Below are 25,071 nucleotides of genomic sequence, written 5' to 3' on the forward strand. Positions count from 1 at the left end.
TACAAACCAATATTGATCTAGATAACTCATTTAATTGTTGACTACTTATATACTAAAAGATACTTTTGGGGATCAAATTAACCCAGCTTATGTTTCTCTTAGCCAAAAGTATACACACTCACAATCTTTTATTTATTTTTGCCGAGCCTTAACAGGCAACTGAAAAGCAATAAAATGTAAGTACAAGATACAGATGGTTACATACAAGAGCAATACTGTCAGCTCTGCTGGATTCCACCATGTCTGATTCTTCACCGGTCTCAGAATATCTTCAATTTCTGCTAGAGTCGTCTCATCGTTGCCATTGGTCCCAAGCTGCACAGCAGCAGCAACATTTTCCTTAACCTGATTACTTAAATGATCATGTAAAACTTAAGACGGAAGAATGATCTTTATAAACGTAGACAATTTATAACATAATAAAAAATTAAAAAAAAAGGGGTTTTGTATGTGATGCCTATGTGACAGGAGTGAATATAGGTAATTCATTTACTTGACATGATCATGTGTTAATTCCAGTAAAAAACCATAGAGCCGGGTGAAATCTAATGTCCTTAACTCTTCAATCCTAATAGAATGTGTAAGTTATTTTCCTTGGTTTTCATTGCCTACCTCTAAAAAGTAGCAGCCTCGTAATGTACCGTCATCTTAGGCAATGGAAATCAAGGAAAAAAAATCAACCGGTACAATATAACATGATGATATCAGTAACTTGTAGTCCCATATTCCTCTTAGCCTCTATAGCTACCCCCAGAAGCAATATAAGTTACCTAATTAAATGAGAGACAATTCAAAGGATGTGTAAATCATATATAAAACTTGGTGAGCTGGCTAGGGGTGCCTCTTCATATATATATATATATATATATATATATATATATATATGTGTGTATATATATATATATAGACCACCAAAATGCAGTAATATAATTAATTAGAGTAATGCTAGGTAGACGAAAAGACTAAAATTGCAAACTAAAGATGTGTTACTAATAAAAAATAAGCACGTTAATCAAAACTTAAATAATAATTCAACCATCAACTTTCATGTTATTTAGTTTACAAAATTTAGTCTACAGATTTAGTCACCCTAACAATACCAATTAAGTATATCGCCTGAAGTTGTGTCACTAGTGGATTATGAGGACTAGATCATTGTAGTCTATACAAATGTTTCTCAGTTGTCTCTGCAGTATGTGAATAAGAACCTAAAAATTACTATTTAGCTAAAATACATACAATAGGCAAGGAACTAATGAAAGAGAGCTAATATAAAGAAATATTAAAGTTAAATTATTTTCTCAGTATCAGAATACAATGGGGATATTTACAATGGGAGTATTGTCAACCCTTCAGGAAACAAAATTGAAGAGTTTTGTTTAGTGATGTTGGCCATGACATTAGAAGGAATGCAAACAAGAACTGCGACCAGTGACGGCCTCTTCAGTGCACGGAATAGTGATGCCACCCATCGGATGAGTGAATCCAAACTTTGCTTCACTGCAGCTTAGCAAGTCTTTGAACCACTAGTGGTTCAAGTATGATATTGGTACTACAAGTCTCTTCTTCTGTTCCTCTCCCACATATACAGCAAAGTGGCCTTTTGGGACATTCGCTGTACTCATCCTCGATTGCTTACCCGTCAAGAAAGATCGCCGGATGATTGATAGCAAGCTCAAACTCATGTTTTATGTGGAATAATGATATGCCTTCAATAATTGAGAGATTTTTAATGAGAAATTTATGTGATAATAGAGGATGTGAAAACTTGGGGTGAAGATTTGTGTATCTACTTTGCAGCATAGATAGGGATGGAAATAATACGGATGATATATAGTAATCAGATCCTTCGGTCCTCTCACTAATTTATCAAAAGTTGATCGGTCAATTAATCTGATGTATAAAGGTAGCAAGTTGCAAAATCATGCCTACCCAACCCTACCCTACCCTACCCCTCGCATTTCTCTGTCAAACCCTAATTCAAATGTCTTATAGACTAAAGTACCTGATCTTCTTGGATAAGCCTAATCTTCCATGTATGGCCAATAAATCATAATACGCAGGGTGTGAAAATCGCTTCCCTTGGCTTATCAAACTTGACTAAATGGAGAGAAGAAAAAAACAAGAAAAGAAAAAAGAAAACTGTATCTTTCAATGCATTACATATCACAGAAAGATATCATGTCAGCTTAAGTTGGTTCTGTGCTTCCCATCAACCTTACCATCAACTTCAATTCTGGCCCCAAGTTTAATCGCCATGTTTTTGTCACAGTACACATCACATGGGGCGATAACCTAGCTTGTCCCTTGTCGATCCGGTTGACATTTCGAAAACCCGGGGCTGAGAACTTCTGTTTGCTGGAAGCAATTATCTATCTTATTAGAGTCCCTAGTTCCCGTGTTCTCTAGGTTATATGTTGTATTCAGCTGGTGGTATATACAAGGTGGAATAATTTCTGCAGCCAGTATGTGTTCATTGGTAGTAGGCCATGATATATCATATAATTGTGAAGTTGAATGAAATCTGTCATGTCTTATATCATTAGTTGGGAGACAATGCCATATGATTCCTCATGAAATATGTCCAGAAACAAATCCGAATAATGCATGGATAACATTCAGGTACTCTAAAGTAAAGTTTCCGTATGGATTCTCTATGGATTTCGGTGTTAAATTCACGGTTAGAACCTATCCTTACAAAACCATCTTAACAAAATTGTACCCATATGTTCAAACCACCGAGAGAAATTGGAACTATGCTCACATAGCCCCGTGGTGTTAATCTACCCGCCTTCAACATACATTCAAGCTCCAAGTGACAGAAAACGAGACAAGTGGTGTAGAGCTAACAAGTTAAAAGTATTGTAAACATGCTAAAACGTAGCCGGTCTTGAGATTTTAGGGGGCTTTATACATGAGGGCCCTGTGCAAACGCTCCACCTACATCGCCCCATAGCCGGCCCTGTGCAAACGCTCCACCTGCATCGCCCCAAGGCGGGCCCTGTGTTGAAACATTTCTATACACAAAGCATTACTAGTATTTACTATTTTTTGTTTAACTTTGTAGGATTTTTATTTTATTTTCTTTGTTTTTGAATTTGTATCATGATATCATCTATAGGCTACTTTGGTTTTATCTAAATGAGGTAGGGCAAGATGCTTGTCTGGAAGGTTACAGGTTTGGCCAATACCAGATGAAACGCCACAAAAACCAAAAAGTGGACAGACCAAACCATGTGAATCCTCATGGCCAATATCCCACCCTTTTCATCTATATAAACTCAATTGGTTACACAACCAACACAAGTCTCACATTAGTTCTTCACCATTTATCCACTTCCATTGTTCTACAATTTCTTTGCACTCTTTTGCTTGTTCTTCCTCTAGACCACCATGGGTTTTCGTTTGCCTGGAAAGAAAAATCATCGACACTCGATCTCAAACCAGGCTGCTTCAAGAGCCGTCGATGTTCCCAAGGGCTACTTTGCAGTCTATGTTGGGGAAAGCCAAAGAAAGCGGTTTGTGATTCCAATATCATACTTGAACAACCATTCATTCCAAGACTTGCTGAGTCAGGCTGAAGAAGAATTTGGATATGATCATCCAATGGGTGGAATCACAATCCCTTGCAGTGAAGACAGATTCCTTCACCTCATTACTAACTCCAGTGGATGCTAACATACAGTTTTGACATCAAGGACAGCTGAATGATAACTTCTTGAAATCGATTTTTGCCAAAGCGGAGGAGAGCCGGAGGCTAACAATATGGATTTAAGTACAGCTAGGGTAACAGATATTCAGAAGGATGCTTACCCATGTATCCGAAATTCGGATTTTTCTAATCCATATTTTTTTTGTCCGGGGACCTCTCTAAATAAGTGACAAGATTATGAGCCAATTATTAATGTATGAAACATAACTACTGTTGTAAACTTCATCTTAATCAGATTTATTGAATTTTTGTTCCTTTTCCATTGATGTTTATTGTTTATCTTTAACCTGTTTTTCTGACAAATAATGGATGCACAGAAACACAATCATCGATCTACATAAATGATAATTTGACTGTTGACTACTTATACTGAAACATACTTTTGGGGATCTAATTAATCTGGCTCATGATTCTCTTAGCCTCTACATCTCACCCAAATGACAAATTCACAGTCTTTTATTTATTTTTGACAAACCTTAACAGGCGACTGAAAAGCAATTAAAATAAGTACAGGATACAGATGGTTACATACAAGAGAAAAGTTGTCAGCTCTGCTGGATTCCGCTAGGCCATGTCTGATTCTTCACCGGTTTCAGAATAGCTTCAACCTCTGCTAGAGTTTTCTCATTCTTGCCAACAGTCGCGAGCTCCACAGCAGCAGTGACATTTTCCTCAACCTGATTATTTAAACAATCATGTAGAACTTAAGACGGATGAATGATCTTTATGAACGTAGGCATTTTATAACATAATAAAAAGGGTTTTCTATGTGATGCCAATGTGACAGGACCAAGTAGGTGTTCATTTACTTGACATGATCACAAGTTTGTGCTACTATAAAACTATAGAGCTGGGTGGAATCTATATTCCCCGACTCTAAAATCCAAACAGAATGAGCAAATTAAATGCAAATGATGGATGGGAACCTGTTTAATAGAGTTCATGCCGACCAGCACTGATGAGATATCCTTATTGGACAAGCTGTATTGCAGAGCTAACTTTGAAATATTATTCCCTCTCTCTTTACAATAGACAGCAGCAGCTCGGCAGGCAGACTGTAAGAACATAAAACACATTAAATCAGTTATGATTTCCAAATCACATTAAAGAAGACAGGATTGCATGAATATAGCACCAGCTGGAATTCATGCATCGAGAATGTTAACCTTCAGTTCAGCAGATGCGGGGTGCCATTCTGGAGGACCACTCTCAGTAAGCAGACCCATTGCAAGTGGAGAAGCACTAATGATTCCAACACCTTTGCTCTTGAGGTATGGTAGTAGCTCCTCCAATGTTGAATCATTAATACCGTAGTGGCAATATGACAGGACCACGTCCACTGTGCCAGCTGGTACGCGATCAAGAACATATGTGAAAATTCCCAATGGAAGTCCTGTGATACCAATGAAACGAATCTTCCCTGCTTCTTTCAGTTTCTTTAGGGCAGGGATTGTCTCGTTTACAATCTGTTAACCAAAATAAACGGGAACACACAAGCTTGATCATTACGACGTATCAATTGAGATGATATTTCCTAACAGACAGGAAGGGAAAAAAAGAACAACTCTACATGTCACACTGTGAATTAAAGCAAATAAACCAACATAAATTGCAGAATGCAAACAAGAAATGCCAAAGCACCTGGTCCAGAGACCCAAATTCAATGTCATGGCATTGCAGTATATCGACGTAATCTAGCTGCAATCTCTCCAAGCTCTCATCAATGCTCTTAGTCACTCTATCAGCACTGAAATCAAAACCGTCAGCATAGCGTCCACACTTGGTTGCCACAACGTACTCGCTTCTCGGCACACCTAGAGCTTTTAGCGTTTTACCAAGCACCTTTTCTGACAAAGTCCCTCCATAATACCTAAAAATTTGGAAGAACAAGGGTAAAATGAACATATAAAAAGTTCTATGACTTCTGCCTTAGAACAAATACAAGATCATATTTGATCATCAAATTTTAATGTCTATTTACATCTCATCTCTCCAACCAAACAGGTTTTTCTGGATCACAAACAATGGGAACTCTAAAAGTACCAAAATTTTCCTTTTGATCATCAGTCATATTAATCCCAACTCTGCATTTTCTCAGCAACCAAACGGAAGCATCAGAACAGTAATTCCCTTTAAATTCCCGATAATCATCTCCAACCAAACACCCCATTACAATTTACAAAGTTTCAATCTTTCTGGCTGCATTATAAATTAAGTTTACTCTTTAATCTAATCATGAGAAAACATGCTCAATTTTACGAAAATTTCCTTAAATTCCTCAAATTTTCTTGGTATCCATACAGAACAAGAATAAGGATTACCCACAAAACTTAAAACTTGAGAGAGAATCAAAAGTTACATACGGAGAGGTGTCAAAGAAGTTGATGCCTCGGCGGAAGGCTTCGCGAACAGAGCCGATGGCTTCGTCATCGGAGACGGGACCGAAGACGTTGCCGAGAGGGGAGGCACCGAAGCCGACGCAGCTGAGCTTGAGGCCTGTATTGCCAAGCTCTCGGAGTTCAACCTTTGGCAGCGGTTGTGAAGCCATTGTTTTGTTGTTCTGTTCGATGTTGTTGTAGAGAGGTTTGATTCAAGAATGCTGGGAAGGACCGAAGTGGAAGTGAAGTGAAGTGAGAATACGTCCCAATCGGGTAAAATAACTGAAAACTGAAATTTATGTTTTTTGCATTCCCACTTTTTTTTTTTTTTTTTTTTTTTTTTTTTTTTTTGAACGAATTTTACATTCCCACTTGGAAAATAAAATTTTCACGATGAAACCGTTTAATATTTCAATTTTCATTGAACAATATTCTTAAAAAAAATTATTCGAATTAAAAATTGTTTGTATCAAATAAATGAATGGTTTATTATTTATATATTACTTGATACTTATATGATTGATTTATTTGATATGATACATTTGGATGATTAAATGATCTCCGATTCGAATGACTTTTTACAAAGGTGATTTTCAAATTGAACTCATGAGTTCAATATATTAAACTCATGCGTGTGATACTTAGAAAATAATAGGTTCTAAAGTATGACTTTCACAGTTATTGAATTTAATAATAGTATAACAATAGGGTATTACGTATTAAAATCAGGATGCCTGATTCCTATATATAGGTATAACACTCACTCAAACTAGTTTGAAATGCCTTTAGTACTACGATCCAATAGAATTCAATTTTATTCGTAAATAAAAGGTCTAAGATTTGAAACTTGTAAATGATGATTTCAAAACCAATTTATTGACCCCATCTTTTAATGTCAATATATCATTATGGAAGAAAATACAAAGCGATACTAAATTAAATTAGCATAAATGCTAAAACTTCTTGCTATTAGCGCTTCAAAATACTCTACTTTGCCTTCTCTATTCACCCGAGCCAAACTAGAAAAATCAGGTCATTTGAAAGCCAACTGAGCTGGAACTCAAAAAAATTTAAATCATGCTTCAGCTCTAGGAGCTTTGTTCGAGGTTGTGCTGAGCTTCAGCTCAAATAATATTTATCGAGCCGACCTTAAACACTTTGGTATTCGGTTCATAATATGTGGTCATGAAACAGAGATTAAGTGGAACATAATTAATTGGGTGATAGAGTTATAGAAACACCTGTTTATTCATATTTTGGACATTATCCCTCTATGGAACAATATACTATCTATTGCGAAACTTGGAAGAATTGAAAGTTTAGATCAAAACATTATGTATGGATGGTATGAACTGCCTAAACAAGAATTCTTGAACAATGAACAACCAGAGCTATTACTCACTGCATCAAAAAAAAAAGAAAAAAAAAATCAAATAGGGCACAAGTATCTTCATTCATATATTTGACTTAGTAAACTTTTAAGCGTAATTTTTCTTAGACCAAGATTTGACCTGTTAGGTTTGTAACGTTCATTTCATCTTTTGTGAGAACAAAATATTTCTCGAAGAGAGTGAGTGACCAAAACTTATCAAACGTTTGCTATTCAATTGTGTGGTTAGCAAGAAATGAGAGAGAGAGAGAGAGAGTTTGTTGATAACGAAATTTTGGTCCTCTTGGTCATGCATAATTTTGGTCTAAGGTTAGAGATGATGTACTTGTACAGCTTGAAAACCTACAAAAGATGATCACAAAGAAATGTGCTATAGTCGATTGACACGATTTGTACAACTAAATTGCAGGAAACTTGTGCAACAAATTAGGTAGGAAACTTCCCTGCAAAGATACCTCCATTGAATTTTTGTCCTCCCTTGCCAACATGCAACGCTTCACCGCTTTCATTTTTGTTTGCTAGTAATGGCATATCTTATTGGAGTAGGATTCTCTTCCCTCCTATTCTCATCCTCTTCCCTCCCATCCTTTCACATTTTACTTTTTGTCTTATAGTCTTTATAAGAAAATCAATATAAGATGTTAATGTGGCTTAACCGTAATCATTCAAATAGGAGGGGGGGAGAGAAGGGGAGAGAGATTATGAGGGAAGAGAATCCTCCTTCTTTGTCTCCTATCTTATTTAATATGTTGGTATATAACACCCCTCCCCTCCCCCAAAAAAGAGAACAAGAGAGCATGTAGTTATTAATTCATATGTTTCATAACTTAATTGAACCGATTACCCCTTATTTGAATTTGGGTCTTGAACCGAAATAGGTGAACTGAGACGATCATGTGAATCAAGTCATAATGAAGGCTACATCACAACTCCAACATGTTGCTAAAAAAGCAAGACCATTGAGAAGATGCGTAGTTGCACACATTAGGAACAAAGTCCAAACAAAAAGGTGTACAAAAGTGAACTAGTGAAAGAGAAGAAGAAGAAGAAGAAAAAAAAAAAAAATATATATATATATATATATATATATGTTGTCCACATTAGGGATAAAATTACGTTTTTTCGTTCAAACAATTGCCATGTGACCTGCATGTGACCAAGATGGATAGAAAATTGGATAAAAATTCCAAAATCTAAAACGCTAGGGGAAATTAGCTAATCATAAAAGCTCATGAGGTATTCGGCAAAAATTAAATTTTATAGAGAAAATTAGCCAATTGTAAGAATTCAAGTGAGTAATTGGTTAAAATCAAAGCTCATGGAGAAAATTGCCATCTTTGTACAAGTGTTTTTTTTCTTTTTTAGAGGGGGGAAGGGAGGAGGGGCCCCGGGGGGGGGGGGGGGGGGGGGGGGGGGGGGGGGGGGTGGGGGGGTGGGGGTGGGGGTGGGGGAAGGAAGGAGGAATATACAAACATGGAGATCTTGTGACAAGGTTGAACAATATGAATATATAATGAAAAATTTATACCATGTGCATGAAAATTTTAAGGATGATGACAACTTTAGTCCACACTACAAGAAAAATGAGCTTTGGGTACAAAATAAAAAATACAATTGAGAATTTTGTGTTTGTTTGACCACCAAAAGACTGAAACAGTTCTCATTCCATAGAGGGCACCATTGATTGTGCCTATTGTAAAAAAAAAAAAAGGCACAAATACATTATCTGATAGCTTTATTGAAAAAAAATGGACTCTAATATATTATTTGTGCCCATAGTTTACTTCTAAAGACACAATTCTTTGTTCAAATGTAGTTTTGGTCATATGTATCTCAATCAAATTCATGTAGTTTTGGTCATATGTATCTCAATCAAATTCTCCTTAAAATTTGCTACAATCAAGATTTAAAGGTCATTTACTCGTTTAATATCCATTATTTTGTTGGTTTATTAGCTCATCAAGCTGGCCGGCTACAATCACAATTCACAAGCAACACAGCTTAGGAATCTCCATATTCTTCTAGATGCATGTATATTTGAATTTGATTTCTAAGTGCTTGACATCAAGGTGCATCCTGTAAAGTTTTAAAGTATACGCTGCAAGTAGTGTTGTTATATATTGTCACCACACGGTTTAGTACTATCTTTTCAACGCTATTATTCTCTTCTGTGTACCTTTGAGTTGGTTTCCAGCACCCAAAAAGTTGCTATGCATATGAGAAATCATTTGCAAACACCATGCATTGACATGTTTACTCTTATTTTTGTCAATAGAAAAGCCTTTTGATATCCCATGCATTGACCCTCATTTTGTCGGATCTTAAACTTAGGAGATCGCCTTTGTCAAAAACAATAAAATCTTACCGGAGTTCTTTAATCAGGCCGGCGTAAGTGACTCGGAATGAGCTCAAGTCCGACCGGTCGAAGCAATGTTATACATTAATAGCACATTGAGTTTTAGGGTATGGTTGGTTTTACAACGTCATGAACCTCGTTATGTATGCAGTTTTCATATCAAGCATTGCGTGGGTTAAGACCATCTCCAACTGAAGGGTTCAGAGGGTCAGATGGTCGAAAATAGCTCGAAAACTGTCTCCAACCAAGGGCTAGGCCAGAGGGCTTGTGGGCCCCACAGAATCTGAAAGGGCCAAAGGGCTGGCCGCAGGAAGCCAGCCCGGGTTGGCTTCTATGTCGGATTTCCCGTTGGATATAACCGACAGGATTAAGAGCAATAGTGTCGGTTATAACCGACACGAATAGTATGAAAAATTTTGAATATAACGGCTAGCTGACATCAGCTAACCGTTATTTTTGAATTTTTTTTTTTTATAGTTTTATTTATTTATTTTTATTTACAAAATTTTTCCTATAACTTTTTTTTTTCTCTCTATAACTTCCTATAACTTCTATTTTACAAAATTTGTTTCATATTTTTTTTAAATTTTATTTTTTCCTATAACTTCTATTTCACAAAATTTGTTTCATATATTTTTTTAATTCTATTTTTTTTTCCTATAACTTCTATTTCACAAAATTTGTTTCATATTTTTTTTTAATTCTATTTTTTTTCCTATAACTTCTATTTTACAAAATTTGTTTCTTACATATATTTTTTAAATTCTATTGTTTTTTTTCCTATAACTTCTATTTTACAAAATTTGTTTCATATTTTTTTTAATTCTATTTTTTTTTCCCATAACTTCTATTTTACAAAATTTGTTTCATATTTTTTTTAAATTCTATTTTTTTCCTATAACTTCCTAAGCCATTATAAAACATTAAATTAAATTAAGTAACATGAAACAACATTAAACAATATGAAACAATATTAAATAACATTAACCAACATAAAAATTATACAACATAAAAAAAATATTTAACAACATGAAACTTAAACAATATTTTTAAAAACATTTAACAACATAAAACTTGAGCGCCTACTCCATGCTTCTTTTGGCCCAAAGATGTGCAACAAGATCCTGTTGTAGGTACTTATTTGTGGCATGAGAACGTATCATTCTATAACGCCTTATGTACTCATTTATAAAGATACTACCAGTTCTTGGATTGAAAGGCAAATTAGGCCCATCATATATTTTTGCACGAGCCTTTCTTGACCTATTTGGATCTTCTTGGTTGTCATCGGACTTTCCATCAATATACCCATCTTGCTCATCCTTCACTATCATATTGTGTAATATGATGCAAGAAATCATGATGGAGTCTAAATTTTCTCGACTCCACCCTCTTGTCGGTTCGTTGATGATCTTCCACCGTACTTGTAAAATACCGAAAACTCTCTCAACATCTTTCCGGTATGCTTTTTGGTGTAAGGTAAACAACTTTTCCGCATCATTCCTAGGGTTTGGAATTGCTTGGACAAGTGTCGCCCACTTTGGGTAGATGCCATCTGCCAAGTATTACCCCATATTGTATTGACGGCTGTTGATGTAGTAGTCAAGTTGAGGTGCTTTACCTTCCATTAGGTGATTGAAGAGGGGTGAACGCCCAAGAACTGTAATGTCATTTTGGGATCTAGGGACTCCGAAGAAAGCATGCCAGATCTATGTGTCATATAAGGCAACCACTTCTAACATAACAATTGGCTTTCTCGACCTTTCGTTAAAGCCTCATTGCCATCATGTGGGACAGTTCTTCCAATCTCAATGCATGCAGTCTAATAACTCTATCATGCGCGGAAACCCACGGTCTTCAGCTTTGCGAATGAGCCGATTCAGATCTTCTTGATTTGTCTCGCGGAGGTACTCGTCTTTGTAAACCTGAACAATTGTGTCACAGAATTGTTCAAGAGTATCAAGGCATGTCGACTCAGACATACCATGGGTTTCATCCATCGAATTAGCTGGGGAGCCATAGGCCACCATTCGAAGTGCAACAGTAACCTTCTGATAAGGTGAGAAACCAGGACGACCTACTATGTCCCGCTTCTGTCGAAAGTATGGTATCACGAAGTAAACGCTTGAAGACAAGATGCCTCATCTGGAAGCGACGTCTGAAATCCTCTTCTATGTATATCGAGTTGGGTTAAAGTAGTTGTTCATCAGATTGGCATGCGTCATCACTCTGTTTCGTGGTTTGTAAGAGCGACCAGCAATAGAGCCACCCCATTGAGATTGTTCCTCAGTTGGCTAACACATCATGGCCGCAGCCATGGCTGCTACTCTGTTTTCTTTGTTGTGCCTTACTTGAACTTCTTCATCAGACTTTATTTTCTCAACTCATTTGCGCCCATTTTTCTTCCAATTTGGAATTTGAAGATGATCCAAAGTTGGAATTCATTGCAAACTTGAATTAAAAAAGATTGAATTGAAAGAGATTGAATTGAAATAGATTGAATTGAAAGAGATTGAATTGAAAGAGACTGAATTGAAATAGATTGAATTCAAAGTTGTGTGAATTATAGCCCAATATCCACCCTATTTATAGCAAAAAGGAATTCAAATCCAATGGCTAGCTGACGTCACTTAGTCGTTGGATTTGAATTTAAGTTGTAATTTTTAAATAATAAATTATGTTTGGCCTTATGGCCCTTTAGCCCTCGGTTGGAGACAAGTTTTTTTTTTACATGGCTAAAACGAGCCATATGACCCTTGGGTCCTCAGTTGGCGATGGAGGCAAATATAGCCATGTACTATTCATTAAAATATTAATATCCTAGAGGGCCAGAGGGCAAAATGAGCCATTTGGCCAGCTCTCAGTTGGAGATGGCCTAAGAGAACAAAAGTATAAGGTTAAGCACTTGGTTGCTAACAGGTGTGGAAGGGTTTCAACAAAAAAAATGTCTCAATATACTACAACACAACAGCTCATCTACCACGATAATTTTATCACGGACTTTATGAGCTCATTATAAAAAGTACAAATTTACCACGTGCATAATAAGTACGTAGTAATAACAATGTTTTATCACAGACAAATCTTAGCTTATTGTAAAATAACAATGAATGACCACGCGCAAAATTGTACGTTATAAATATACTAAAACCACCACGGACAATGCTTGTGGTTATTATTGTTAACCCCAACATTGGGTTTTTTTTTTATTTTTTTTTATTTTTTATCTATCACGGACATAATATATGGTGGAATCACACACTTGACTAAAAAATTTGGAGGAGGCGGGACAAGAATTTTGCAAAATTTCAAACATCTTTGAAATTTGATAATTTCGCAACACTCCCGCACACTTCTCAAATTTCATTTATTGGTTTATCTCATCCCATCAGCCAGTAACCGCAAAACTCCCTTTCCCGAAATCATGAGGAGTTAAACTGATCTCTGTCACTCTCCTCTCTCTTAACATTTCACCAACAACAATCATTTTTCAGTTTTCTCCTTTCTTCTTCATCCACCTTGAGTCCTCAGGTATCTCCGCTACTCTCTCTCTCTCTCTCTCTCTCTCTCTCTCTCTCTCTCTCTCTCTCTCTCTCTCTCTTGTTTGGCTACCTATAAATTCCAATTCACCATTATTCCATTTCCTCGGTAACCAAATAAATAACCTATTTTGTAAAGCTCCCAACTTTCTCCTTCAATTAGATTAAATTTTGTTAATTTTTTGTCAAATTCGTTGACTTGCAACTTTGTGGTTCAGTTTGTGAAGGGAATTTATGGAAATTGACATTGATGAGCTTCTAGGTCGCAACCGGCCGGTGAGCATTTCGACGAAGAAGGCGATTTCCATGTGAGGATATTGCAAGTCCAAGTAAACGGGTCGAAATAGGAAGGAGCAGCAGTTAAGGATCCCGAAGCAGCTCTCCGGAGCTTTTTGGGTGCACGGCGAGGGCTAATTGGTGGCGGCTAGACATTGCTTGTGATCATAAGCACACCATCTCTACTACCTCAGATGGGTTGCTTTTCACTTGGGGTAATTAAGCTTCATCTTTTTTTTCTTTTTTCTTTTTTTAAGTCTCTAGTTATGGTAACTTGTTGAAATGATGAAGAAAATTGTTGGGTTCCTAAATTAGGTGGGATTAATTTATCATTGTCTAATGAATTGTGATGGAATTAATTTTCGTGCATTGATTTAAACAAATTGCATAATGGGAGTTTAGTGTTCCTGCATAATTCTGTTTGAGTTATGAGAGTAAAAGAACAAACACGAGAGTCTGCTACACATGGTGTAAGTTTCTTTATGTTTTATTATACTGCCACATTGAATTCCAGGATCATGTTGCAGAGAAAGGTTTTGGTTGGAAAAGTTGTGTCATAAGGTATTGCTATCTTTCTTGTTTGAACTGTAGTAAATGATATTTCTATCATGGCATACAGGACAAGTTGACTACCTAAGTGTTATATGGAAAAGAAGAATTAAAGATGATTCCTTTGCTGGATGTTGAACAAAAGTTGGTATGTACTGTATCTGATGCTAAATGAAGTTTCAATGTTCCTTGACTCTTTGGTCCTTATAATTTCAGGTGCTACTAGAGATTACTTACCAGTTACAACTATGCTAAATCAATGGAAGAGTGAGGTTCGCTCTGCAATACACACTGAAGGTTCACGGTCCTTCAACCGATGTCGAGGACTGAAAATTTTGATTGCAAGGTTTGGTGAACCGTTGTCTTGACCTCTAAGAACATAGTATGGTAAATGGCCACTACTTAATTACTATAATTTAAGCCCCGTGAAAAATTATCCTCTCTCCACTCTCACTCTCTCTCACACACACATCGAGGAAGACATGCACATTGATCTTCATGTGCTGGATACTAATACATGAGGTGTCTTAGGTACATTTTTGACATGCAACGTGTACTCACTTGGATCATGATTACTTGCCTTTTGTCTAATTGACTTTGTGAATTTGAATTGTTTTGTATATGATGTCCTTAAGTGATGAGTTTTGATTTCTAAGCTTTATATTTTTCCTTGTTTGTCTCATAGGTTGTTGGTGGTTCTAATTTATGAGGGTTTATAATTCAAATATCAACTACTACGTTTGGGCACTTGCAAATTTGAATATGATTGGCTTGCTTGAGATGTGTGTTTTCTTTAAGAAAGGATTGCAGAGAAGATGAATATCATTGGAGGACCAAGGTTGGAACTAGGACTTGAGTTTGTTTTAGAGTGAAACAAAGTCTACATGTTTTGGTACACAACTGTAGCATAACTCAGTGATTTGATATTCTTAATATAACTACTCATTTTGTTGTTAGCTTTTAGTGTAATATTTGAATATGTGAATTTTTATAAAGTAAATAAGCAATTTTGTAAATATATATATATATATATATATTTGTTTATTGATTAATTTTTTTTTTAATTTTCAGAAATTTTTATACAACGGGCAATAGCCGTGATCAATTTGTAATCCACAATGACCAAAACACTTGGTATTAGATTCTAATATACCATGGGCACAATCTATGGTTACATTGCATTTGACAACGGGCATAGCCCGTGGTAGAAATAGAGACTTTTAATCATATCCAGAATACTAATGGGCACGATATATGTGGTAGATTGCAATTTATCACGAACATCCACCGTGGTAGATGAGCTGTTTTGTACTTATTAGTGATGGAATCGTTTTGTTTTACCAATTTGAACGTGGTATTCTATATCATCACCGGTCGGCAATTTTTCTGGCATCATCATCCCTTGTCTCTGTTCGACTTTCTCTTTCTTTCATTTCCCCTCTCTTTCCCGCTCTTACATCTACATGGAACCCAGAGATTGTCAGCGGCAACTCCAGTTCACTGACATCCTTTTTGTTCTTACTCTGGAATAGGAAACAAAAGAAATAAAAAGGGGAAGAGAGAAACAAAGAAAGAGAAAGGGAGAGAGGTGATGCGGAAAGGCAGGATGGGTGGAGCCGTGGAGGGATGAGGGATGTGCGATGGAGATTGGGGGGTTGACGACGGATGAAATCTAGCCTTCAGTTTTTTTTTTTAATTATTTAATTATTTTGTGAAATGAATATGAGGGTAAAATAGGTATTTTCGTGTCACTTAAGAAGTAGAAGAATAGGTGTTAGATGCCTATTAATGGGGAACTACAAGTCAACATGTGTGATAGGTACTTGGAAAATTTTCTCCTTAATCCATAATCCAAATTAATTAATCATTAATCAAAGAATCCCACTTTTGATTTGCATTCCAAGTTTTTCTTTTCCCAATATGACCCAACATACAAGTGACATTTGAAAAATTGAAAGGCAAAGAGAATTCCTTGATAAAAGAACTTTACAAAAAAAAAAAAAAAATAATAGCATTGAATGTGAGTGATAAAGAGAAAATATGTGTACTCATGCAAGCAAAAATTTATAGGGAAATTTTATTTAAATCCATGTAACTTATTTTTACATCCAACTTAAATTTTAAATGTTAATTGTCTATTTTACCCTATTACATGATTACTATGAAGTATAAAATGAAATTAATAATAAAACTCAAATTTATCAATAAATCCAAACACTATAATTAAACCCTACGATTACTCTTTGTTTATACTACGTTCATTCTGGCTAAAACTCTAATAGTTCTCATAGAGAAAAACAAATTTTTTTTATTGGTGGATGGTTATGGAGCCAAAAATAATCAAGAGGTGACACGTGAATTTTTGGGCAAAAAGGACAAAATTACCCTTGATGAGCACCGGAATTCCTATGCGCGAGGAGTGGACAAACATCCCACAATCAAGTCAAAAGTGCCCAAAATAGGTAACAAATTCAAAGTTATTTCATCTATCCTCATCCTATATTTTCCACAAGGTAATTATTTCATAAACTTCAAAACATTCCATATAAATTGAGTTAATTGGCTAATTAATGGATTTATTCCTCATTAATCCATTAATTACGAATTAAATCACCCATCTCACACAAAAAATACCCCAAAGGGCCGGCCACCTTTTCTCCAAAGGAGGACCGGCCATGCTCTATATATTGAACCCCATTTTCTCTATAAACCTAAGGACATACTCTTGCAAAACTCCAAAAACTCTCTAAACACTTTTCTATGTAAATTCTAACTTTGGCATCGGAGGTTCTTCGGCCAAAGCCCCCTCCCAATTCATCATGGGCGCGTGAGGCTTTTGGTCTTGACCCTAAGGTGCTAATTGTTTTGTAGGTGCAATTTTGTCCAAGAAGAAGGAGGCGGAAATTTGCATTCACAAATTGGTGCTTTCATTGAGAGCTGAAATCCACACTCGCAGAAGACTCTTGCATAAAAAGGTTTTTTCTCTATTTTCTAATCCACTTGTATTTTTTCACACGTTCTTATTATTAGAATTTTTTTATTTGCAAAGATTCTTTGATAAAACGTAAAAGAGAAATACAATGGCTAGAAATTTAGAAAATTCCACAAGTGAAAATTCCAATATTCAATAAATGGGACTACGGTGATCCACGAGACTAAATGTGATCATAGGTGGAGCGGTACCACCGCTACGAGGCTCTACCATGGCAACCACCGCAGTAACCACCACGGCCATAACCTGCGGCGAGGTCCTTGGCATCACTACCACGGCCCGAGTCATGCCATTCAAGGCATACGTCACCAAAACCACGACCCAAGCCATGTCACTTCAAGCCCAACACGTTTCCAAGCCGAGCCCTAGCCTCACACCCACGTGCATCACACGCCGAACAGCCCACTCCCGTGGCCCAGCATGTTCCCGCTGAGCAGCCTGCTCTCGTGGCTCGACCTGCTCCTGTCAAGCCTGCCGAGCAGCCTATTTTCGTGGCCCAACCTGCTACCGAGGCCCAACCTGCTCCTCTGGCCCAGTCTGCTCCAATGGCCTTCCAAGCAACCCAAATCGATCTAAGATTGGTTTAATTGTCCCGGCTCCAAATTTCTGAACCGACTATCAAACTGGGAGCATTTTCACCACATTTTTCTGCAGATTTGACATTTCCTAACTCAAATCTCGCGCCTGGAGTCTACCACACTTCCACTGCTCAAAGAGGTGCATTTCTTCCAAGCTATTCCAACCTAAATGGAGAACAAGTCTTGTCTCGACAAGTCATAGCGCCCTCGCGCAGCAAATGACCTTGGTGAACCAGCTCTTATAGCACACCGAGATGCAACATGCCCCAGACGAGGTGTCCCGAAGTAGGACAAGAGCAGACAAAGAACCTTTCTAGCAGCGTCCTGGCAAGCAGCCACTTGACCAGCCATAAACCGAGCATTCGGGCAGTCTACACTCCCAATTGGGCCCCCAAGATAGCGTATACTCCCTTCTTAGCGTGCGGATGAGCGTGCACTCTCGACTAGGTCCACGGACAAGTGTACATTCATAATTGGGGTCATACTCAGATAGTCAACATGAGCAACTTTCTAGGTAAAGTGTTCATTCGCGGCTAAGCCCACAAGAAACATCTTTCACCTTAAATCAGAGTAGGCAGCACGATGAGTGGAGAAAACCAGTCACTCAATCCAGCTCAAGCTCAACCGGCAGCTTGTGAAGCACTCGCTCGCCTGCTAGGAACGCACCGTATCCATGGCATAGACAAGCCAAACACATGAAAAAGTAGCCTAGACCATCAAGTCACGGTTGGGGGAATCGAGAGCTCCACTACCCCTAACAAAGGTAAATTTAGGAAGAAGTAAAGAGACTTTTGACCAAGCGATTTCTTAACTTTCAACGCAACGAGGTCGCTGATGAGGCACTACAACGAAATATGACCAACATAAACAGGTCACCCTTCACAGACGAGATTGAGTAAGTAGAGCTTCGACGCAAGTTCAGCATGCTACATTTCATATATTTCAAAGGGGATGAAGACTCGAAGAGACATTTAAAGCACTAGCAAAGCGTAATGATCCTCTATCGAAACAACAACGATCTCATGTGCAAGATATTCGCCACCACTCTATAAGGCGATACGCAAGATTGGTTCTTCACCATGCCGCCACAATCTATCCGGAGTTTCGATGAACTTTCTTTGGTTTTCACCAAAGAATGTTCATCATATCGCTCGATCAAAAAGAAGTCCGACCATTTGTTCAACGTCAAGAAGAACCCAAAAGAGTTGTTTCGTGACTATGTGAAGAGGTTCAAAGCAGAGAAGGCAAGGATAGTCGGATGCAATGACTCGATAGCTAGAGTCGTCTTCCAAAAAAGACTTCCAATAGACTATCTGCTATTCGGAAAATTGATCGTAAAAAAAAAAATTTAACTCTAGTATATTTTTTTGCTCTGGCAGAGAAACATGCATTTTGGGACGAGGCTCGCCAATGCACATTCAAAGACTTGAAGAAATACCCGACATCACCTCCCTACTATCCAAACCGAAAGTAAAGGAGAACTTATTCATATGTTTGACGGTATCTGAAGCAGCATAAGCTCTACCATCATACGAGAAGAGCTAAGGGCCCGACTATCTGTATTCCACAGTTCAAAAACTCTCATTGATGCTATCAGAAATTTAAAAGCTAATTTTGACGATAGTTGTTGCAACCTGAAAGCTCAAGTTTTAACTTTAAACGCACGCAGTCATCCTTATGATGCATTAGTCCGCCCAATCTAGACGCACGACAATAAAGGCGTAGACCTTGACGGATGCAAAGTTTTCTGACGAACGCAACAACTCGGCCTAAAAGACACACCAAGGGCAGATGAACATTGGAATGACACACTCGGAAGCAAGTTTTGTCCTTGTCGCCCCAAAAGATTCTATATAGGAGCAACATGTACAGCAGTTGAGCACTACCTCCTGCTGCGCGTCACACGGCCATAGCCGACCCTTGCTCCATAATTTAGCTCTAAAATGGTCCAATACCGACAGTTGAACATCACTGCTACATGTAACATGGCCCTAGCTCCACGATTCCTTACCATGCATTCTCAACGCAATAGAGCAGCCTAATGAGGCCCGGAAAGTGGCCGAGCACGCCCTAGTCGCGCCTACTCTACCTAATGGAAACTTCTGGCATTTGCATGTCGACGGCTCATCCAACTAGAAAGGTTCGAGAACATGCGTAGTCCTTGTCACCCCAGACAATTCGATACCCAAACATGCGATCACTCTAGGCTTCAGAGTACCCAACCACGAAACAGAGTACGAGACCCTATTGGTAGGCTTCCGAATGGCAAAAGACTTGACGGCGAACAACACTCACGTGGATGCACTAGCTGGCCTAGGCTCTGCCTTCGACCACCAATTCAAGCGTTCTATCCCGGAGGAATATCTAGACAAGCCAAGCATAGAGGCGAAGCCAGCAGCTGAGGTGTCACAGGTTAGTACAACTCCAAACTAGCAAGATTCTATTGTAGAATACCTGGTCAATGACACATTCCCCATAGAAAGATTGGAGTCTAGGAAGCTCCAAATCAAGGTAGCACGCTACTACATGTGGAACAACATTCTCATCCAACGATCGTACACTAGACCACATCTCCGCTGTCTAATGCTTCACGATGACTTGAAAGTTCTAAGCTTAATGCACGAAGGTGTTTGTGGAAATCACTCTGGAGGTCGATCCTTAACACAGAAGGCTATTAACGCAGGCTACTATTGGCCTACCATGCACCAAGATGCTAAGGAGTTAATAAAAAAGTGTGATCGTTGCCAACGCTACAAACCGATACTAGCACTGCCTGTCAGCGAGCTACACCCGCATACGAGTCCTTGGTCGTTCATGCAGTGGGAAATCGACTTGGTAGGACTTATGTTGCCTACTACTAGGGGCAGAGGCATAATGATCGTTGCAACCGACTACTTCACCAAATGGGTAGAAGCAGAGCCCAAGACGACCACGACTCACACGGACATAGAACACTTCATATGGAGGAACATCATTTGTCGATTTGGCATCTCTCAGTCCATAGTCACCGACAATAGCCCGTAATTCGTGGGCAAAGATATGGCGAAGTTCTTCCAAAAGTATGGCATCAAGCAGCACACGTCCACACCGAGATATCCTTAAGGCAATAGGCAAGCCGAAACATCCAACAAGATGATCCTTGACTGTCTCAAGAAATCCCTCACCAACAAAAAGGAAGAATGGCCAGACGAACTCCCTGGATGTCTATAGGCATATTGCACCACCAAAAGACAAGCAACCAGTGAGACTCATTTCTCTTTGGCATTTGGCTCAAAAGCAATCATTCATCGCAATGTCATCAAGCCAATTATCATCGTTCTACTACCAAGCATTAAGCAGAACAGTAAGGAGATGGCCACAAGCTTAGATCTGACAGAGAAGAAGTGCGAGTAGATCATCACCTGCATCGCAGCCTACTAGCAGTAGCTCCTCTCCAGCTACAACAAAAGGGCCAAGATCCGACAGTTCCAACCCGAAGATCTAGTCCTAAGAAAAACATTTATCATTGCCCACAGAGAATGCTCCAAAAAGAAGGATCTCATCTAGGAAGGTCCATACAAGATCAGTAGAGTATGCGGCAAGAGTAATTACATTCTTGCCACCATGAAACGACAAAAAGATCGAAAAGCAGTAGAGCGCCTACAATCTGAGGAAGTACCATGTGTGACCTCCCACTACATCAAAGTCTGAAGACTCAAGCTGCTAGACGAGCACCACCTCACAAGCTGAGGATTATCCAGTTGTTATGCAGTTTCTACCTTACAGCTAAGTTCTCGTTCGTTTCACTCATTTTTCAATGAGGAATTCAGAAGTAATCACAACGTGGCTCAGCTGCATGTTTGCAACAACTGATCACTCCTGCATTTCAAAGAAAACCGCGCCCTTTTTAGAAACTCATCGTAGGAATTACACCCCTCGATGGACCAACCATGCTCTCTAGTACGAGAGGGTAAACCAATTCCCCGACACCTATATGGGTCAGCTCTCCAAGACGAGAGGATAAACTCTACACTCCAAATATCCAGACGTGGATGAGCTTGGCTGCCCTATTATAACTAGATGCACGATGGCTTGCGCCGAGATTCCTAGAAGTAACCACAATGGTCTTTTTCAAGGCTTAGCTAACTGAATGATTTTGGGTCTCTTGGTCTAATCCTAGGGAACCGGGCCCCAGAGACGGATGGGGCACTTTACACAGTACGCCCTGTGGACTGCTGCCCTGGAAACCTAAAGTTGCTACTGAGTACACTAAGGTAGCCTACGGTTTCTAGAAGACTGCCTACGACTTATCCTTTGAGCAGTAAAGCCATGCTAGACTTATGCAACCGCACATTCTTATGAAAGGTTAAACAAGCTAGCGTGCATATACTAAACTTTATCCACTGCCGACATGCTACGTAGTCAATAAGCTTCACCTCTGCCAAGTGCGTAACAACTTACACTAAGTCCTAAAGTGTTGTGATACTTGCTACGCAACCTACGAAATTAGAGAAAGCCAATGTTAACAGTCTAGTGGTTACGCGGACTTGTCTGCTTCTGTAAGTAAGGCACCCGGCTACTAACCCTATGGCTAACAACTTTGTAAAGTTCTACACCAACACCTATGACTGCATAGGTTACGCGAGCATGTTTGCTTATGAAAAAGTAGCACGTATGTTACTAGTCTATAAAGTCTAAAGGTTAAGGCTTGAATGAAAGAAGCGAAGATGAAGAAAAGCGAATGAAGCATGTTTATAAACAACTAACAAATGCCGAAAGAGTTAAAGAAAAACAAGAGCTACAAGGAAAAACAAAGAAAATCCTAAAGCCTACCTAAAAGACTACATTTCAGCAGCTTGGACATCCCATGACTACTTTGTCACCACACATTCAGCAGCCGCGACGCTCTTAGCAGCGGCATCATCCAGCGGTTCACCTTTGGCTGCCCTAGCCTAGGCACCAAGTTCTTCAATTACTTCACCAATGGAAACCTTAAAAGTAAAAACAAGCAAGTCTTCCGAAGAAATAGATAAGGTCTCGAAACCTTAATCCCATCTTTCTCACCCTTGAGCTGCTCAAGCAGACCAACACGGACACGCTACAACTAATCCACTTCTTTCTTCAGACTTTCGTTGATCTTCAATACATCTTGAAATCCAAGCACTTGGAGTTCAAGCCTATCGACGATTCTCTTGAAGTGGATCACTTGATTATAAGCAGTAATCACCTCTTCATCCTTTGCATAAGCAGCAAAACGAAGCTTAAAAACTGCAAATCCAAGATCTTAAATCTGAGGTATGTAACATCCAATCTATTTCTCTGCACTTTCATACTTAACTTGAATCGCGTCAAGCCTAGTCTTCAAGTCAATAATATCTTGGAGAGCGGTTTCAAGCTGCAAAGAAATGAAGGCAGAAATATTAGACCCCTTCAAAGCAATGAGCTCAGAATCTAACCTCTTAATCTCTTCGGCCGAGGAATAAGCTTCAGATGCCATAATCTTCGCCACCTCATTGGCAACCTTGCTATATCTACATCATAGCAAGCAGAGCAATCCTTCTATATTGGGTTGTATGCTTCACAAATGAACTTGGGCAAACAAACCTTTCTAAATGTCATCAACAAACTTGGCACAAATGTCTATGTCTTCAAGCATATCTGGTTTCAAGAGCACACAGATCTTAGTAGCCTTCCCATAAGCAGGCTTAGTGGATTTCTCACAGCTGCCCACGCAAACAGTCTCCTCATTCCCAACAGGCGAATTAGTATCAGCAGCAGAGGGAGTGGGCCTTAGTGCCACTTTAGCAGCAAAGTCCACCTTATCGCTCTTCATAATAGCAAGCCTTTTTCGAATAAGAACCGGACTTAGCTCCCAACGGACATTTTGGCATAGACTTCGGCACTGGGGGCATGACAAGACCTCTACACTGAGCAATACTATCAGTAATCGAATTAGTCATTCTCAACATGGTAAGTGTTATAGGCTCAGATCTAGCAGCCTTATTTTTCTTCCCATTAGAAGAAGTCATGTCAATCACAGGCATCTTGACAGCATGTGGACCCTCACGAACAACGAAAGAAGTTTTCAGTTTTTTCTTAACCAGCATCTCTTGAGCAGATAGGGAAGATTTCTTCTTTCCACATTCATTCACAGTAGGCTACATGACAGCGATCAGATGAGCCAAAGTATACACCTTGATCCTCTTTACCTTCTCTCTCGGGACCAACCCACATTTCTCTCAACGAAGAAAACTAAGCAGCCAACGTTATTCACGGTACTCAGCAAGGGAACTCAACCAATACTGGTTTTTTCCTCATTTTTTCTCCCAAACCAACAGGTAGGAGGCCTGTATGCCCAGCATTCCAGCAGCCCATGAGGCTCTCGACCTCTTCATCTCTCTCAATCGCCGGCCTGGCCCTTGTCAGGTCCAAAAGTTCAAAGGACAAAAATCATACCGCTTGCTTAGCACTGCGCCTCAGCGCCTCAATCTGCGACCCCAGCCGCACAAGCTGCCCTTGGTTTTAGCCAAGCCGAGCAGCCCAAGCAATGGTCCCTGCCACAACATCTCCTCAACCTATACTGAGTTCGCTCCCAGCCCCTGCCAGCCGACGTGCCACACCACCCCGACGGCTGCCCCGCGACAGCACTATCCAAGAAGAAGACAAGGAAAATTAATTTTTTCTTATCTCGGTGCGGCGCAGAGAAGACAAAAAAAGCAACAAAAGACGATCATTTGCACGAGCAAGATGTAGACGATTGCTAGAGGAGGGGGAACAAATATCCTATAAGCTCTCTTTCTTGTAGGGTAGAATAAATCGTTCTCCAAAGTTCATTTAATAACCCACTTAAGGTGGACTTTTCCTATTAAAGAGAGAATCAACATCAAAATAGGAAACAATCCTACGTTTCCTAAAGCAAGAAGATCTCTACACCTGCTGCCCTTTCCTATAAGCAGCCCAACAGGTGTGGGGGGCATTTGTGGAGCCAAAAATAATCAAGAGGCGACATGTGGATTTTTAGGTAAAAGGACAAAATTACCCTTGAGGAGCACTGAAATTCCTACGCACGAGCAGTGGACAAACATCCCACAATTAAATCAAAAGTGCCTAAAATAGGTAACAAATTCAAAGTTATTTCATCCATCCTCATCCTATATTTTCCACAAGGTAATTATTTCATAAACTTCAAAACGTTCCATATAAATTGAGTTAATTGGCTAATTAATGTATTTATTCCTCATTAATCCATTAATTACGAATTATATCACTCATCTCACACAAAAAATACCCCAAAGGGCCGGCCACCTTTTCTCCAAAGGAGG

At 38.9% G+C, this 25,071-nt stretch overlaps 1 protein-coding gene across 1 annotated transcript; it reads right to left on the reverse strand.

The window, feature by feature from the left end:
• Window positions 1–4,042: 4,042 nt before the first annotated feature.
• LOC137725542 (L-galactose dehydrogenase-like) lies at window positions 4,043–6,335 on the reverse strand. The gene is made up of 5 exons (XM_068464268.1): window positions 6,076–6,335; window positions 5,354–5,582; window positions 4,879–5,178; window positions 4,639–4,767; window positions 4,043–4,389 (listed from the first exon to the last, which is right to left on the reverse strand). Exons 1-5 carry the CDS (start codon window positions 6,258–6,260, stop codon window positions 4,258–4,260), a joined length of 975 nt encoding a protein of 324 aa, XP_068320369.1. The 5' UTR covers window positions 6,261–6,335; the 3' UTR covers window positions 4,043–4,257.
• Between the last annotated feature and the right edge of the window lie 18,736 nt (window positions 6,336–25,071).

Source organism: Pyrus communis, chromosome 2, assembly GCF_963583255.1.
Source record: "Pyrus communis chromosome 2, drPyrComm1.1, whole genome shotgun sequence".
Taxonomy (NCBI): domain Eukaryota; kingdom Viridiplantae; phylum Streptophyta; class Magnoliopsida; order Rosales; family Rosaceae; genus Pyrus; species Pyrus communis.